A 16,193-nucleotide genomic window follows, 5' to 3' on the forward strand; every position below is an offset into this window, starting at 1 on the left:
CAGCAATTGCACTACTGGGTATTTACCCCAAAGATACAAATGTAGGGATCCGAAGGGGTACATGCACCCCAATGTTTATAGCAGCAGTGTCAACAATAGCCAAAGTATGGAAAGAGCCAAGATGTCCATCAACGGATGAATGGATAAAGAAGATGTAGTGTATATACACCATGGAATAGCATGCAGCCATCAAAAAAATGAAAGCTTGCCATTTGCAAAGACGTAAATGGAACTAGAGGGTATTATGCTAAGCAAAATAAGTCAATCAGAGAAAGACAAATACCATATGATCTCACTGATATGAGGAATTCTTAATCTCAGGAAACAAACTGAGGGTTGCTGGAGTATTGGGGGGTGGGAGGGATGGGTGGCTGAGTGATAGACATTGGGGAAGGTATGTGCTATGGTGAGCGCTGTGAATTATGTAAGACTGATGAATCACAGACCTGTACCTCTGAAACAAATAATACATTATATGTTAAAAAAAAAAAAAAAGATAGCAGGAAGGGAAAAATGAAGGTGGGGAAATTGGAGGGGGAGATGAACCATGAGAGACTATGGACTCTGAGAAACAAACTGAGGGATTTAGAGGGGAGGAGGGTAGGGGGATGGGTTAGCTGCGTGATGGATATTAAGGAGGGCACGTATTGAATGGAGCACTGGGTGTTATATGCAAACAATGAATCATGGAACACTATATAAAAAACTAATGATGTAATGTATGGTGACTAACATAACATAATAAAATAAAATTAAAAAAAAAACCAGCTCATTTCTGATCTTGGAAAAACTGATTCAATTCAGCCAGTATTTACAGATTGCCATGTGCAAGGTACTATAATTCATTTATAAATGCATATACCATATTTTGCATTAATTCCAAGATACTACATCAACCTTTTTTCAAAATTATGAAAGAATTGAATTGTTTAAAAGAGCAGATGTGAGAACAGTTGAAGAAAATTACTATAAGAGGAAATGCGGCAGAATGGAAAGAGGACTCAAATTTGGGCTTTAGTCCTCAAGCACTGTGTGACCTTGAATAAATTACTGAAAGTGCCAGGTTAACTCATTTATGACACTGGAGGGTCCTTATGAGAATTAAATGAGATTATGGCATAGAATGTTTGGAACATGATACCCACATACATAATAGTTTTGTTCATTATCATCATTATTATATTGATCAAATTATGTTGTTAATATACCATCTTAATAAGAGGAACTGAAGTGGAAATAGAAATAAAGTTTAAGAATTCAATGGATACAACTCAACAGCAAAGACCCCAAATAATTCTATTAAAAAATGGACAAGGGCGCCTGGGTGGCTCAGTTGGTTAAGCAACTGCCTTCAGCTCAGGTCATGATCCTGGAGTCCCGGGATCGAGTCCCGCATCGGGCTCCCTGCTCAGCAGGGAATCTGCTTCTCCCTCTGACCCTCTCCCCTCTCGTGCTGTCTCTCTCGCAAATAAATAAAATCTTAAAAAAAAAAAAATTAAAAAAAAAATGGACAAAAAGCCTGTAAAGACATTTTTCCAAAAAAACATACAAATGGCCAAAAGGTATTTTTGTGAAAAGGTGCTCAACATCACTAATCATTAGGAAAATGCAAATCAAAACTACAATGACAGGGGCACCTGGGTGGCTCAGTCGTTAAGCGTCTGCCTTTGGCTTGGGTCATGATCTCAGGGTCCTGGGATCGAGCCCCGCATCAGGCTCATGGGAAGCCTGTATCTCCCTCTCCCACTCCCCCTGCTAGAGTTCCCTCTCTCGCTGTGTCTCTCTCTGTCAAATAAATAAAATCTTAAAAAAAAAAAACAACTACAATGAGAGATCACCTCACACCTGTTAGGATGGTTTTTATCAAAAAGATAAGAGATGGTAAGTGTTGGCAAGGAAGTGGCAAAAAGGGAACCATTACATACCACTGGTAGGAATGCAAATTGGTGCAGCTACTATGGAAAATAGTATGGCGGCTACTCAAAAAATTAGAAACAACTACCATATGATCCAGCAATCACACTTCTGGGTATATATCTGAAGCAAACGAAATCATTATCCCCAAGAGATATCTACACTCCCATGTTCACTGCAGCTTATTCACAATAGCCAAGATATGGAAAAAAGCAAAAGTAACCACTGACAGATGAATGGATAAAGGAGATGTATGTGTGTGTGTGTGTTTGTGTATTTATTTATTTCAGCCATGACAGAGAATGAAATCCTATTTGATAACAAGGATGAACTTAGAGAACATTATGCTAAGTGAATAAGCCAGAGAAAGACAAATACTGTATGATCTCACTTATATGTGGAATCTTAAATAAAAAAAAAATTAAGCTCCTAGAAGCAGAGAGTAGAATGGTGGTTGGGGATAGGGGAAATGAGGAGATGCTGATCAAATGCTGTAAGCCTTCAGTTATAATAAGTTCTGAAGATCAAATGTACAGCATGGTGACTACAGATGATAGTATTGTACACTTGAAATTTGTAAGAGTACGTCTTAAGCATTCTTACCACACACACACAAAAACAAAAAGTAACTATGTGAGGTGGTAGATGTCTTAATTAACCTGTGTTAATCACTTCTTCAAATATATACAACTTGACTTGTCAATTATGTCTCAATAAAGCTGGGTAAAAAAAAGAATTAAACTAACTTAAGATTTTGAGGGAAGTGAATTTTCTACCTCCAAATTATGTCTCACAAAACTGAGGTACTTTAAAAAAGTGGAATACAAAATCTGCTTAGATGGGATTTTTATACCAGTACATTTATAAAACTAGGAGCTAAAAAAAGAAATAGGTAAAAATATCCGGATATCTTGAAGTTCCTTGTTTGAAGAACTTGCTTTTGCAGAGCTTTGCCCATATAATTTTAAGAAATATTTGAAATTGTTAGATGTTATCTCAGAAGACAATCACTTTATATATACTTACAGAATGGTGTTTATTACATTGTAGTATAATTATTTTAAAATTTCTCTCTACCTCTATCTTATCCTTATCTCAAGGGTAAGGGGTTTATCTTAGGCATTTTTTGTACTTTCCATCTTCCTTTTTTCACTTCCATAGTATGTTATGTAGCTCACATTGAATAATTATTTATTGATAAAATAACTTCGTGAAGAAACCAAGACTCCTATAGCTTTAATTCCAAGAGGAATTAAAAAGGGGAACTAACACAGGCCTGTGTCTGGTTATCAAAATAGTAGCACCTTGGGGGACCCGGCTGGCTCAGTTGGTACAGTATGTGACTCTTCATCTCAGGGTTATGAGTTTGAGCCCCACACTGAGTGAGATTACTTAGAAAAATAAAATCTTAAAAAAAAAAAGTAGCACCTGAATTACTTAAGTGGATTTTTCATAATGACTCCAGGTCCTGACTCATCAAGATTAAGAAGTGTGGGTTAAGGATACAGAAGGCAAAGTTTAATGTGAGTGTGTTTGCACATCTCAATGAATTCAGAAGCATATAGAAAATGTTTTTAAATTATTAATTTTTAATATCTCCTCAGGCCCTCTAACAGAAGATAGGAGAAAGCTCTGAAAAGAGTGGAATGATACGGCCACTATTAACAGAAAGATCTTTCAAATTCCCTCTGAAAAATAAAAAAGAGAGCAAAGAGAGTTTAACCTACCTCTCTCTTTGCAAAGGACAAAAAGGAATTCAGCAGCAATTTGCTTGACTCCAAGGTCAACATGTGTCATGAGGCGCACCAGCTTATTTCTCACAGTTGAGCCAACTTCAGGTCGATTTGTCACATCCCTCAATGGTGGTAAAACCTAATGGCAGAAATGCAAAAACCATCATCAGTCATGGGGTACTAGAGTAAGTGAGGATGGTACCATGCAACTGGTCAGTCTTATAATGTCTAGGAGCTCAGTTTTGTAAGAGTGGAAAAAGCTTTTAAAAACTAAATAGGTGTGCTTCCAGATAAAACAAAACAAAACAAAACCCTCAAATGATTTCATGCGTGTAATGAAATTTCATTTGAAGAGAAACATCTCTTCACTGTACCACCATGAAATACTCTAATTTGTTTGAGTTTTTAATCACCAAAGCATCTGGAATGCCTTTGCCTGCCTCTATCAAAATCCATTTTAAAGTCAGGGTCAAGTTTCTCCTTCCACAGGGCCTTCCTTAATACTTATACTCCTATTGATTTTCCCCTTCTTGTAATTCCTGCAGCATTTTCAGTATTTACTAAAAAAATCTGTACTTAGGTTTTCTTGTTTTATTTTATAATAAAAAAATTTATTATTTTTTTATTTTAATATAATCTATTAATTACTGAATACTTTCTAGGTGCTAGTTGCTATAATAGAGGATATACATACATTCTCTATAATCAATCTCCACAGTAACCTTGCAAAGGAGGTAGTAACATCACTATCGTCCCTACTTGATTGATTGATCCACAGAGGGCTTAGGACACTTCTTGGTTTGTCTGTTTTTTTGCTCACTCACTCACCTATTCATCCACCCAGACCGCTCCCTCTTCAGGATCTCCTCCTATTTCAACTGGTTGCTTCATCTCAGCATCTTCTGACAATTCTCTTTCTCCTCTTTCTAAGTATTGGAATATTCAAGGGTTGAGCTCTTGGGCTACATTCTTCACTATTTTCACTTAATCTACTGGTGATCTTATCCAGTTTTATGGCATTATATGGTCTCTATATACTGAGAACTCCCTAAATTATATTTCTATCTTGATTCTTTACTGACTTCCAGACTTTTATAGGCCTCTCAAATTTAGCATGTCCTAAACAGAACTCTTGATGCTCCCACCAAAGCTGTTCCTTCTTAGTTTTCCATCTCACTAAATGGTAAGTCTATTTTTCCAACTGTTTAGTACAAACACCTTGGAAATAAAATAGCCTTTTCTCTTTCACACTCCATAACTAACCACAAGCAAATTATATTGTTTCTACCTCTGAAATATATCCATAATTCAGCCACTTCTCACTACCCGCTCTAATATTATTAAATCCAAGTTACCAATATGTCTCACCTGGACTGATTATTACCACAACCTCTCAGTGTTCTCTGCTTTCATCCTGGTCCTTCTAATGATTTCTTCTCTACAAAGCAGCTAGGGATCCTCTGAAAGTCAGATCATGTCATTCCTGTTCTCAAAGTCCTCCAGTTCTTAGGGCTTCTCATCTTACAGTGAAAAACAATGTCCTTACAACTCCATTAGTTTTCACATAATCCAGCTTCCTGCTATTTTTCTAACTTCATTTCTACTGTACTCCTGGCCTACACCGCTACAGCCGCACAGACCTACCTGGAACCCCTTACGCACACCCCTCACTTTCCTGTCTCACGGTCTTTGCGTTTGCTGCTCCCTCTGCCCAGAAACTCTTTCTCTAGAAACTTGCATGGCTCATTCCTTACTTCAGGTCTGTGTTCAAATGTCACTTATAGGAAGACATTTCCTGACCACCCTATATGACCTCTCTTTTTTTGTGCACCACCCTCCTCCAACCATTTTAATCTTTCTCACAGCACTCCTCACCACCTGATAACAGTATATATTTCTTTACTGTTAGCCTTCTTCTACAAGAGTCAGTGCCATGGGGGCAGGGATTTCTTACTGCTCTCAGTGCATGGCATATTACAGGTGTTTAATAAATATTTGTTGACTGAAGGAAGAATGGATTAATTCAAATATCTTTTTTTATTTTAAGTAATCTCTACACACAATGTGGGGCTTGAATTGACAACCCCGAGATCAAGAGTTGTATGCTTTACTGACTGAGCCAGCCAGGCACTCCTCAAATATCTTTTTAAAAGTGCCTTCTATAAGCTAGGCACTATGAGAGGAAATGAGGATAAAAACGAAGTCAATTTACTGTGCCAGGCCCTTCATGTGTATATCATTTTATTTAGTCCATTCAATTGACTTCTTTCCTCTCTCTCTTTCTATACTGAGTGCCTACCATGTATCAGGAGGTATTGGAGGTGCTGTGAACACAAATGGCAACTAAATCTCAGAAAATTGAATCATCTACCCAAAGTATTTACACAGAAGCCATATTTCAGTATTTCTGATAGGGTAGAGCACCAGGATTTCTATGCTCTATAAGCACAAGGTCATTGCTATGCAATGTAAATCCTTATTATCTGATTCAGCCAACCATACTGAGTTTTATATGGTCTCTGTATACTGAATGTATTGACGAATGAGATATCTAACAAGTGATTTCATGTAGCATGTGCCTATTGTTCCAGAGTAAAGAATCTATTAACAAAAGTTATCACTCCAAAATTTTGTTAGCTATGTTTTGGGTTTCTTAAAAACAAGTTTTTTAAAATAGAAGTTTGTTGCTTTTATTCTTATATATCACTTCCAGACAAACTGCATTTGTATGGACTCATTCTATTTCCTCCCAAATATTACCCTCCAACAATCTTCTTTCTTTTCTTTGACAAATCTTGTTCATTTCCTCTTTCAAATCCACAGAATCTCGTCTCTTTTGTAAGCCTTTCCAGACTAACCCAACCTGGGTCAGTAATTTCTACCATCTGTTCTTTTTCTACCCGCCTAAATACTTAAGATCAATTTCCTTTGGGTATGTATGAGTTGGATTTAATCAGGTATTAACTACAGGGCATAATAATTAATTAGCCATCATTCCATTTATACTATTACCAAAATTAATCATCTGTTACTTTACATTCTGCCTTTCTTAATCATCATAGTTTAGACTGCATCTTTCTCAGAAGGAAAGTTGATTTTTTTGTGTGTCTTGTATCTTAGTCATCTTTACCTGTCATGTTTAATCTCTTTATACCGTAGTGCTTCTTTGAGGACAAAAAGTGGGTCTAATAATCTTTGTGTCCACATAATATGTGGCCCAAGGCCTTCATATAAAGTTGTTTAACAAACAGGTTTTTTTTTACTATCTTGGTCAGAGATAGCAAAATCTAAACAGTTCAATTGAACCTGGATCTCCTATGAAAAAAAGCTAAAATATAGAAAACTTAAAATATTTTTCATTTATTATTCTTTACCAAGTACTCCTAGTCACAGTAGAATGTCTTAAAATAATCAAATTGGAAATGACCTTAATTCATTAACTATTTTATTTGATTTAAATGATTATTCATGCTTTCATGGTACTACTCTCTTCTTCCAATGGACTGTAAATTCCTCAAAGAAAGAGTCTCTACTTTCTAATCTCTCCTTAGCATCAGTATCTACTAATGTGCTTCACATGTAATAAGGTGCTTACTGAATCTTGACCATAAACATAAAGGGAGAAAATGAAGCTGGTTCATTTAACAAGGGAAATTCTACATGGCAAAAAAAGAGCAGTGGGGTGAATGGTGGTACCATGTATGGGGAAATGTGGAAAGAAGGAAAGAAACAGGGTGAAGGGATGGGAAATCAAGAGCTTGGTTTGGGATATGTTAAACTTAAGACCTCTACTATACATCCAAGGGGAGGAGATGAGTAGGCAGCTTGTTATGTCAGTCTGGAGCTGAGGGGACAGGTCAGGGCTAGAGATATAAATTTGGGAGTCATCAGCATATAGATGATTTTCAAAACCATGACTGCTGAATGAGATCACCAGGGGAGTGGGAGTGGAGACAAAGACAATATTGTCTCGGGGCGCTCAGACATTGCAAAGAGGTTCCCTATTGTGTCCTAGAAACCAAGTGAAGAAAGTATTTCAAGAAGGACAGAATACTCAGTTACATCAAAATGCATTGGGGGAATGCATTTAGAAAAAAAAAGATTTGAGAACTATCGGATTTGGCAATACTGGGTTGGTGACTTTTGAGGAGCACCTTTGCAGTGGGGTGGAAAGCATGAAAGCCTAATTTTGGTGGATTCAGGAGAAAAAGATGAGTAAAAAGAATAGAGAGGGTGAGTATGGAAAACTCTTCTGGGGAACACTGCACTAAGAAGAGCAGAGTGATAGGGAGGCAGCTTGAGAAGTGAAATTGAGGGAAGGTTTTTTGTTTTGTTTTGTTTTTAAGATGGAAGATGTGTTTGGGTGAAGATAGAAATGACCCAGTACATTAAAAAAAAAAAAAAAAAGATTAATGTAAGAAGAGAGGAAATAAATGCAGGAGCAAAGTTCCTGAGAAGGTGAGAAGGAAAGGAATCCAGGGCACAAGTGCAGAGGCTGGCCTCAGAAGAAAGTGGGGACAATTCACCCATTATGATAGAAGGGGAGACAAAGGATATATGATAATGGGCAGATGGACAGAAGACCAGCGGTGGAAAGAATTCTTACCATGAACTCTGCTACCCATCCTACTCCAAACCTTCACCATCAGTTCTCTTTTCAACTGGCCTCCTTGCATCTACTCACATTCTCCTAGTCTATCCTACATACAGTAGCAGAGTATTTTAAAATATAAATGACATCCCCTTCATTTAACTCCCCTTCTCAAAATGGTCCAGTGCTTTCCCATCTCACTTAGAAGAGAATCACAAGTCCTATACAACCTTAGGCCATCTGGTTCTTGCTTACTTTTTTTACTCCTTGCCAACTTGGTCTAGCCTCCTTGCTTTTCCATAAGCATGCCAAAGCATCCTCTCATCTCAGGGACTTTGACTTTTTCTCTTTACATTCCTCTTCCAGATTTTCTGAGATCCTTTTCTTACTTATCCAAATTTCTGCTCAAATGTCACTTTCTCAGAGAGGCCCTCCCCATTCCCCTAAGACTCCCCTTCTCCTGCTGTCTTTCTTTAGAACATATCATTACATGACATTATAACATAAATGTATTCATTTCCTTTTTGTTCCCCCACTGTAAGGTAAACTCCACAAGGCAAAGACTTCATCTGTCTTTCAGTGCTTAGAAGACAACACAAAGTAGATCTCAACTATTTGTTGAATAAGTGAATGAATGACTCAGAAAAAATACTTTTTTCTGGATTAGGAAGATTTCAAAGATTAAAACTAACTTTTCTGAGTTTCTGATTATATGAAAGAAAACCATTATGAAAGAATGCAACTCATTAATTCTATTTTTAAAAACCATATATAAGAAGATTAACTAAGAGGAGTAATTTGCATTAAGCAGTTACCTGATCTTTGAGAAATTTTCTGATGTTTCGATGGGCTCGGGAACATTCTGTTAATAAGCTGAGAACTGGAGTGAGACCTTCTCTATAGCTGCTTCCCTATAAAGAAAATCAGACATACTGTATTAGTTTCTTTTTCTTTTTTTTTTTTTAAAGATTTTATTTATTTATTCATGAGAGACAGAGAAAGAGAGAGAGAGAGGCAGAGGGAGAAGCAGGCTCCCAAGGAGCAGGGAGCCAGACGTGGGACTCGATCCCAGGACCCTGGGATCATGACCTGAGCCGAAGGCAGACGCTTAACCATCTGAGCCACCCAGGTGCCCACTGTATTAGTTTCTAACAGTATTACCTTCCTCTGTATAACTGAGCATATTAATACTCCTTTTTTGAGGGAGAAACATTTTATGTTACCAAAGCTTTATGAACTATTTAAGAAATTATTTTTCTAACAATGTTTCCATTCCATCAGTTATCTTCATGTTTATTAATGTCCGTTTTTATCCTCCTTGGATTTTCCTACATTTTGTGAGGTCCTCACTGGCTCAGCCAATGGGCTTAAATGAGGCAAAGGTTTTGATGACCCACCCACACTACCTTGCTGCCTTTTAATATAGTTAACCTGACAAAGCAAGTGACAGACAAGAGAAAATAAGCAGCTCACAACAAATGAAAAGTTGATGATTTTTTTTTTAAAGATAGCTTTTAGGCATTATGTAAAGTATTTATCATCAAGTTTTTTGGGGGGGATAATTTTTACTTCTATGTCTTACAAAATACTTACATGGAAAAGTAATTTTTCCTTTGCTTTCAGGCCCTAGTCACACTTTTGGTCTTGCATCAACAAAATTTTTGGCTTTAAACAAATAAATTCACTTGGTTTTTTGCAATTAATCATATACTGTAATAAAATGATTTCCAGGGTACAATCACACAAAATGTCAGCTATTAAAAAAAGTTTCAATTTAAAAATCATGTCCTGTGATGTCTGCATATATGGCACATTTACATTCTTTAGAAACATTTTCCCAAGGCCTCCATTTTATCAGCCTTACCTTGTCTATTCTCTTCTCCATAAAACTGAGTAAAACATGAATGGCTTCCATATTCATACCATTGTATACCATGGTATTGTTTTTCAAAACAGTTTCTTTCTCAGCTGTTTTATCACTGGGTAGTTCATCTAGTGTCGTTGCCTCTTGGGCCGTTTCTTCATGGGTTAATGGACAAATGAGAACATCCAAACAAGAGACCGGAACATTGCTTAAAAGGTTGACTGCATTGCTGAAAAGCAATTTAAAAATACAATATTTTGATTTCATTCAATAGTCCTTTAAAATGCAAACATAATAAGAAGTTCAGAAATGACTTCTAGGAGTCAATTAAAATTTTTCTTTTTCAAAACAAGCCTTTAATATTACTTGGCATTTACTGACTAAGAGACAGAAAATAAAGAGAACTGTTTTAAATACACATATGACAAATTAGAAAGAACAGATGTTAAATGGACACACACAATCACATGATGCCATGTCACTTTCTGAAATGCTAAAATAGGAATTAGTGTGCTTTAACACCAGCCCTTTAATTTTATTATGACACAATGCTAGCCTTATATTTTTTCCTTGGGGTTTTAAATCCTTTTGTGGAGCTACTGGTGTTTTATTATTCCTTAGATTACAACATAAAGCATCTGAGAAGCTGTATATAAGCAGCTTATCACAGAGGCAACAACATTAAAACCCAAATATTACAGGATTAAGTTTTGTTCTTTCTACGTATAAAAAATACAATTTTTAGATCATCCCATTTTTAAAAAGACATTAGCAGAAAATGGTTAATGGTGCTTTTCCTCCTTTTCTCATCATCAGGTCTCTTTAAAAGAGGCCAACATAGCCATTTCAAATCTTTATCCCCTAGGCCTTTCTGCTACCTTATTAATGAACACATGCACCTGGGATGCACACCAGTAGGGGGAACCCAAACCTTGTGTTTTTGGTATTCCCTAAAAATCTTGTTCTGTTGCTCAGTGTGTAAGAGATTAAAGTGACACTAATAATTTAAAAATTAGACATGTTCTCAATTAACAGATTTTCCTTCAGGCATTATTTCACATTCTTTCATCTAAAAGGAGGTGGTGTTCTCTGCTAACTGGATCTTCTAAGCCTGTGCCTCAGAACTTCCTGATAAACAACAATGGAAAGACAGGCATTACATTTCCTAGTGACAGAGAAGCAGATCTAAAAATAACCACATCCTGACTAAAAATAAACTCTTGCAAATGCAATCAAAAAGTCTAACCACTTGGAAACCAAACTCAGGGCTTAATCTATCTGATTGTGTCTTAATTTAGACCATAGTAGTTCCTTTTAATTTAGATTATAGTGACAACCTCAAAAATAAAAGTAAACAGCAACAAAACAGAAATAAAATACACATTCATTTTTTTTCTTTCAATCTGAAGTATAGCTCTCATTTCTCCAAGAATGAGTATTTCCTTCCTTTCTTTTTATATTATGGAAAAAAATATTCATAAGAGATCAAAGTTTAAAAATTAGACAATGCAGAACAATGGGTAGTAACATAAAGGGTATCAAAAAAATCTGAGCCACGAACAAAAATAACAAATCCTATGAATGAATGATTCCTGGTAAAATACAAGTTATTTGGTGGTCCCCACGAAAAATCTTGCTGCTGCTGTGATTACTACCTGCTACTGTTAAACAATGGCCCTAATTTTGGTTATTTGTAAAAAATCACAATTGGTTGAAATACAATGCTTTTCCCACAAACTTTCTTTTAAAAATTTTTGCAGACATCTGTAGTTCTTTATCTAGACTTAAAAATGTTTCGCTTCTGACTTAAGCATTTGGAAACTGTTGTTAAATATCACAGATTCACTGGGGATGAAAACAAACAAAAGAACTCTACCATAGAATTACTTTCTAAAACTGTATAAACCATTTTGAAATGTTAGGATTTTTTTTTTCAACACACGGGGCAATAGGCACTGGAGTCCTCTGATAGTATGATTCTCTAAATCTACCATAGAGACCACACTGAAAAGTTTAAGACAATGTATTTCATTACAAAGGAATGTTTCCCTTTAAATTCATTTAAAATAAGCAGTTTCCAGGAATCCAGTAAATTTAAGAAACCAAATGTAGAGTTTGATTCAACAAATATTTGGAGGTTTTAGGCTTTTCAAGGAAAGTTCCCATTTTCTCGTTTCTTATTAAACAACTGGGTTTCCAAACAACTACAAAATTAATTTTCTGGCTCACTGTGTTTGAGCTATTCTTTTTAAGTAAGGAAGGCCCGCTTTTTGAGCTCTGTCACTTCTCTGACAGTTTTATTTGTGGTAGAAGAGTGTATGAAATTCTCCAGCTACCAGGAAGTCAGTGACTATGCACAGATCCGCACAATGGTGTTTGCATTCCTACTCCAGGGGGTAGAAATACTGTGTATATTACTCTCCCCTTTTCAGCTTCCTAGAGATCATTAATCACTGGGACATGACATCCTCCCACTCCTGCTCCCAGCCCCCTCCTGATATGCAGATTCAAAAGCAATGCCTATTTAGAACTCCTTAATGCCCTGATTAAAGCCTTGTTAGTTGTGGGAGAGGGGAGGCAATCTAAAATCCAGTCCTGTATCAGTCCTGGACTAAACATAATCTAATACCAAATGACAATGAGGAGCATGATAATGGTACATGTAGACCTACAGCCATTAATAAATCTTCCCGGTTCAAATATATCTTTTTTATATTTGGGGCTCACATATCTTTTCTTTATGGCTAGAGAATTTATTTAAATGAACCTTAAGATCTCCAAAAGACTTTCTCCAAAAGATGTAAATTCCTAATTTTAGCTCAATTCAGTAATTATTTATTACTTATGTCAGGCATTGTTTTATGAAGAAAAGAGACAAATCCCTGCCTTTATGGAGCTTATTTTCCAGCATGGAGAGGACAGTCAATGAAAAGTAAACAAAACAAGTAAGATGACTGAATAGCATGATAGAAGGTGATAAGTGGCCTGGTGGAGAAACCCAGGAAGGTAAGATAGAACAGGTGGGTTATAATTTTGAATAGGGTAGTCCTCACTAAAATGGTGCCATTTAAACAAAGACTGAAATGAAGTGAGGGAATGAGCCATGTGGACTACGTGGGAAAAGAACATTTCAGAAACAAAAGCAAGAGCAAAGGCTCCAAGGTAGAAAAAGTGGCATAACTGAAGAACTGTAAAGAAGTTGGTGTTGCTGAACCACCATATACAGGAAAAGGAGTAGGATAGGAGATCAGATAGGTATAGGAGGCCAGATTGGTATTGGAGGCTGTTATAATTTAATTTTATTCTCAGTGAAGTGGGAGCCACTGTAGGGTCTTGCCTGGTGATATACTCTTATTTACCTTAAAAGGGTCACTCTGACTACTGCATTGAGAACAGAGGGTAGGACATCAAAGATGAGAAGAATCAGGATGTCACTATAATAATTCAGGTGATTGAACATGATGATAACAGTGAAGTGGTTACATCTGGATATATTTTGAAAGACATTTCTTGACAGGCTAGTTGTGAAGCGTGAGAATCCAAGTTCTAGCCTTTCTTAGCAAGTGGAAAGCTGGAGTTGCCATAAACTGAAATGCGAAACACTGCCAGAGAAGCAGCTTTTTAGGGGAAGATTAAGAGTTTAATTTTGGATATGTTAAGTTGGGGATATCTATTAGACTTCCAAGGGAAGATGTTAATAGGAAGTTAGCTGCAAGAGTCTGAAGTTCAGGGAGGGAGATCTGGATTAGAGATAGAAACTGAGGAGTTATTAGCATGTGGATGGTGTCTGAAGATAAAAGGTTGGATTAGATCAGTGAGGGAATGAGTATGGACTGAAAAACTAAGAGGGCTGAACCTGGGGCACTCTGTTGTTTAGAGGCTGAGGAATTGAGGAAGAAATTACAACTAGTGAGGTGGGAGGAAAACCAAGATAGTATGGTGGTATCTTGGAAGAAAGTATATATGCAAAAATGGAGTGATCACGTTGTCAAATGATGTGGACAGATCAAGTAAGATGACAAGTGAGAAATGTCCACTGGGTTTATTAGCAACATGGAAGTCACTAGTGACCTCAATAATACCCATTCTGGTGGAGCAGTGGATCCAAAGCCCAAGTAGATCAAATTCAAGAGAGAACAGTAGAAGAACCAGAGAGTCAAGAGAAGACTGGAGCAGCTGCAGGTGAGAAGTGTCTAGAAAACTTTGGATAAGATATGGATGGAAAGACCCCTGAATGCTGCTCTCAGCAAAGCATAGCTTTTTAACCCACAGCAACCTGGTCATTGTTCTCCAAACGTGCCATAGACACAAACTCTTTTCTGTATTTGGCCATGTGTTCTCCTGCCTAGCATGTTCTCATTCTTTAAGACTAGCCTAAACCTCACTTCATTTCACAACAAATATTTACTATGCCTTGTGCTAGGTGCTAAGTATACAGTGTAAAGCAAAGGACAAGGCCTCTAAAGGAGGGGCCTTAGTAGGCAATGAGAGCAGAAAAGTACATGTATGTCTGTGTGGAGTGGGGTAGGGGTATTATAAAGGGGACTGCCATGATAAGATGTAGGTTATAGCCAGATGGGTTACTGATGACCTTAAACCAGAGTTATTCTGGCAAAAAAGGTGCAGAAGCCAGGGAAACATAGATTTCCCCAATAAGGCTGCAGATTATTAATAAATGCAAAACGACAATACAAGCTTGCTCTTAAACATAAAGACAGAGGGGAGCCATAGAGGATTCTAAGCAGAGATCTGCTTTTTGAAAAACAACTCTGCATGCAGGGGAAAGGATGGACCAAACTGTTGGGTTAGGTAAAACTGTCCCACAGGACTGAGCCGCCTGAGTTCAGAAGTGGAGAAAGAAGGTGGCCTGCCGGTTCTGGGGTTGGGTGCTTCAAGACTGGCAGGACATGACAACGAGGGCGTACAGATTAGGTTGAAATGATGAACCAATGCTTGAGAATAGGGAGGGAAGAAAGCAAACCCATAGGGGGCTCATAGGTAGGAGAAACAGCAATCACCAGGAGACCAGAGGTCTGGATGAGGATGGAGAACAAGTATAGTATGAGTAAGGAAGACTTTCCTCCTCATGTTACACCATAGTGAGCTAGTCCTTTAAATTCTATTAGCAATTATTATTTGGACAATTAATTCACTGGGAAACTACTCAAAAACTATCTTGTGATAGCTCTTCGATTATGGCCTTGAATTATTTTTTAACTTTTCATAATATTTGTCTTGTCTCCTCATTTAGACTTTATGTTCCTCCAGAGTATGCACTGTGGAGCCCTTCAAGCACCTAGCATGGTGCTCAGTGATAGTTCAAAAATTATCTCTTCACCTAGATAACTGTTATTCACAGTAAGAATCAGGTTAAAGAGCTAGGAGCTTTATTTGACAAAATACAACATCCTTTCCTGATTAAAACTCTTCAGAGTATAGGGATAGAGGGAACATTCCTCAAGTTCATAAAATCCATCTATGAAAAACCCACAGCGAATATCATCCTCTATGGGGAAAAGCTGAGAGCCTTTCCCTTAAGATCAGGAACACATCAAGGATGCCCACTCTCGCCACTATTGTTCAACATAGTACTAGAAGTCCTAGCAACAGCAATCAGACAACAAAAAGAAATAAAAGTATTCAAATTGTCAAAGAAGAAGTCAAACTCTCTCTTTTCGCAGACGACATGATACTTTATGTGGAAAACCCAAAAGACTCCACCCCCAAATTACTAGAACTCATACAGCAATTCAGTTATGTGGCAGGATACAAAGTCAATGCACAGAAATCAGTTGCTTTCTTATACACTAACAACGCAACTGTAGAAAGAGAAATTAGAGAAACGATTCCATTTACAATAGCACCAAAAACCATGAGATACCTCGGAATAAACCTAACCAAAGAGGTAAAGGATCTATACTCTAGGAACTACAAAACACTCATGAAAGAAATTGAAGAAGACACAAAAAGATGGAAAAATATTCCATGCTCATGGATCGGAAGAATAAACATTGTTAAAATGTCTATGCTACCCAGAGCAATCTATACCTTCAATGCCATCCCAATCAAAATTCCAATGACATTTTTCAAA

General features: G+C 37.1%; 1 protein-coding gene and 1 long non-coding RNA gene across 8 annotated transcripts in view; one reads left to right on the top strand and one right to left on the bottom strand.

Moving 5' to 3' along the window:
• The window catches only part of LOC117998777, a 170,951-nt gene that overhangs the window by 102,452 nt on the left and 52,306 nt on the right, over positions 1-16,193 (top strand). The gene's annotated exons all lie outside the window — the stretch shown is intronic.
• RIC8B (RIC8 guanine nucleotide exchange factor B) overlaps positions 1-16,193 on the bottom strand; it is a 98,765-nt gene that overhangs the window by 30,162 nt on the left and 52,410 nt on the right. For all 7 annotated transcript variants that reach the window (XR_004676075.1, XR_004676077.1, XR_004676076.1 and 4 more), the window contains exons 5-7: positions 10,103-10,331; positions 9,054-9,149; positions 3,642-3,786 (exon numbers count right to left, since the gene is read on the bottom strand). Coding sequence is in view for 4 of the 7 variants with exons in the window: in XM_034987664.1 (XP_034843555.1) it covers positions 3,642-3,786; positions 9,054-9,149; positions 10,103-10,331 (470 nt within the window). In the remaining 3 variants the exon portion in view is untranslated. The remainder of the gene's footprint in view (positions 1-3,641; positions 3,787-9,053; positions 9,150-10,102; positions 10,332-16,193) is intronic.

The sequence above is a fragment of the Mirounga leonina genome, unplaced genomic scaffold (assembly GCF_011800145.1).
Source record: "Mirounga leonina isolate KUSES-001 unplaced genomic scaffold, KU_Mleo_1.0 Mir_418, whole genome shotgun sequence".
NCBI classification, from domain to species: Eukaryota; Metazoa; Chordata; class Mammalia; order Carnivora; family Phocidae; genus Mirounga; species Mirounga leonina.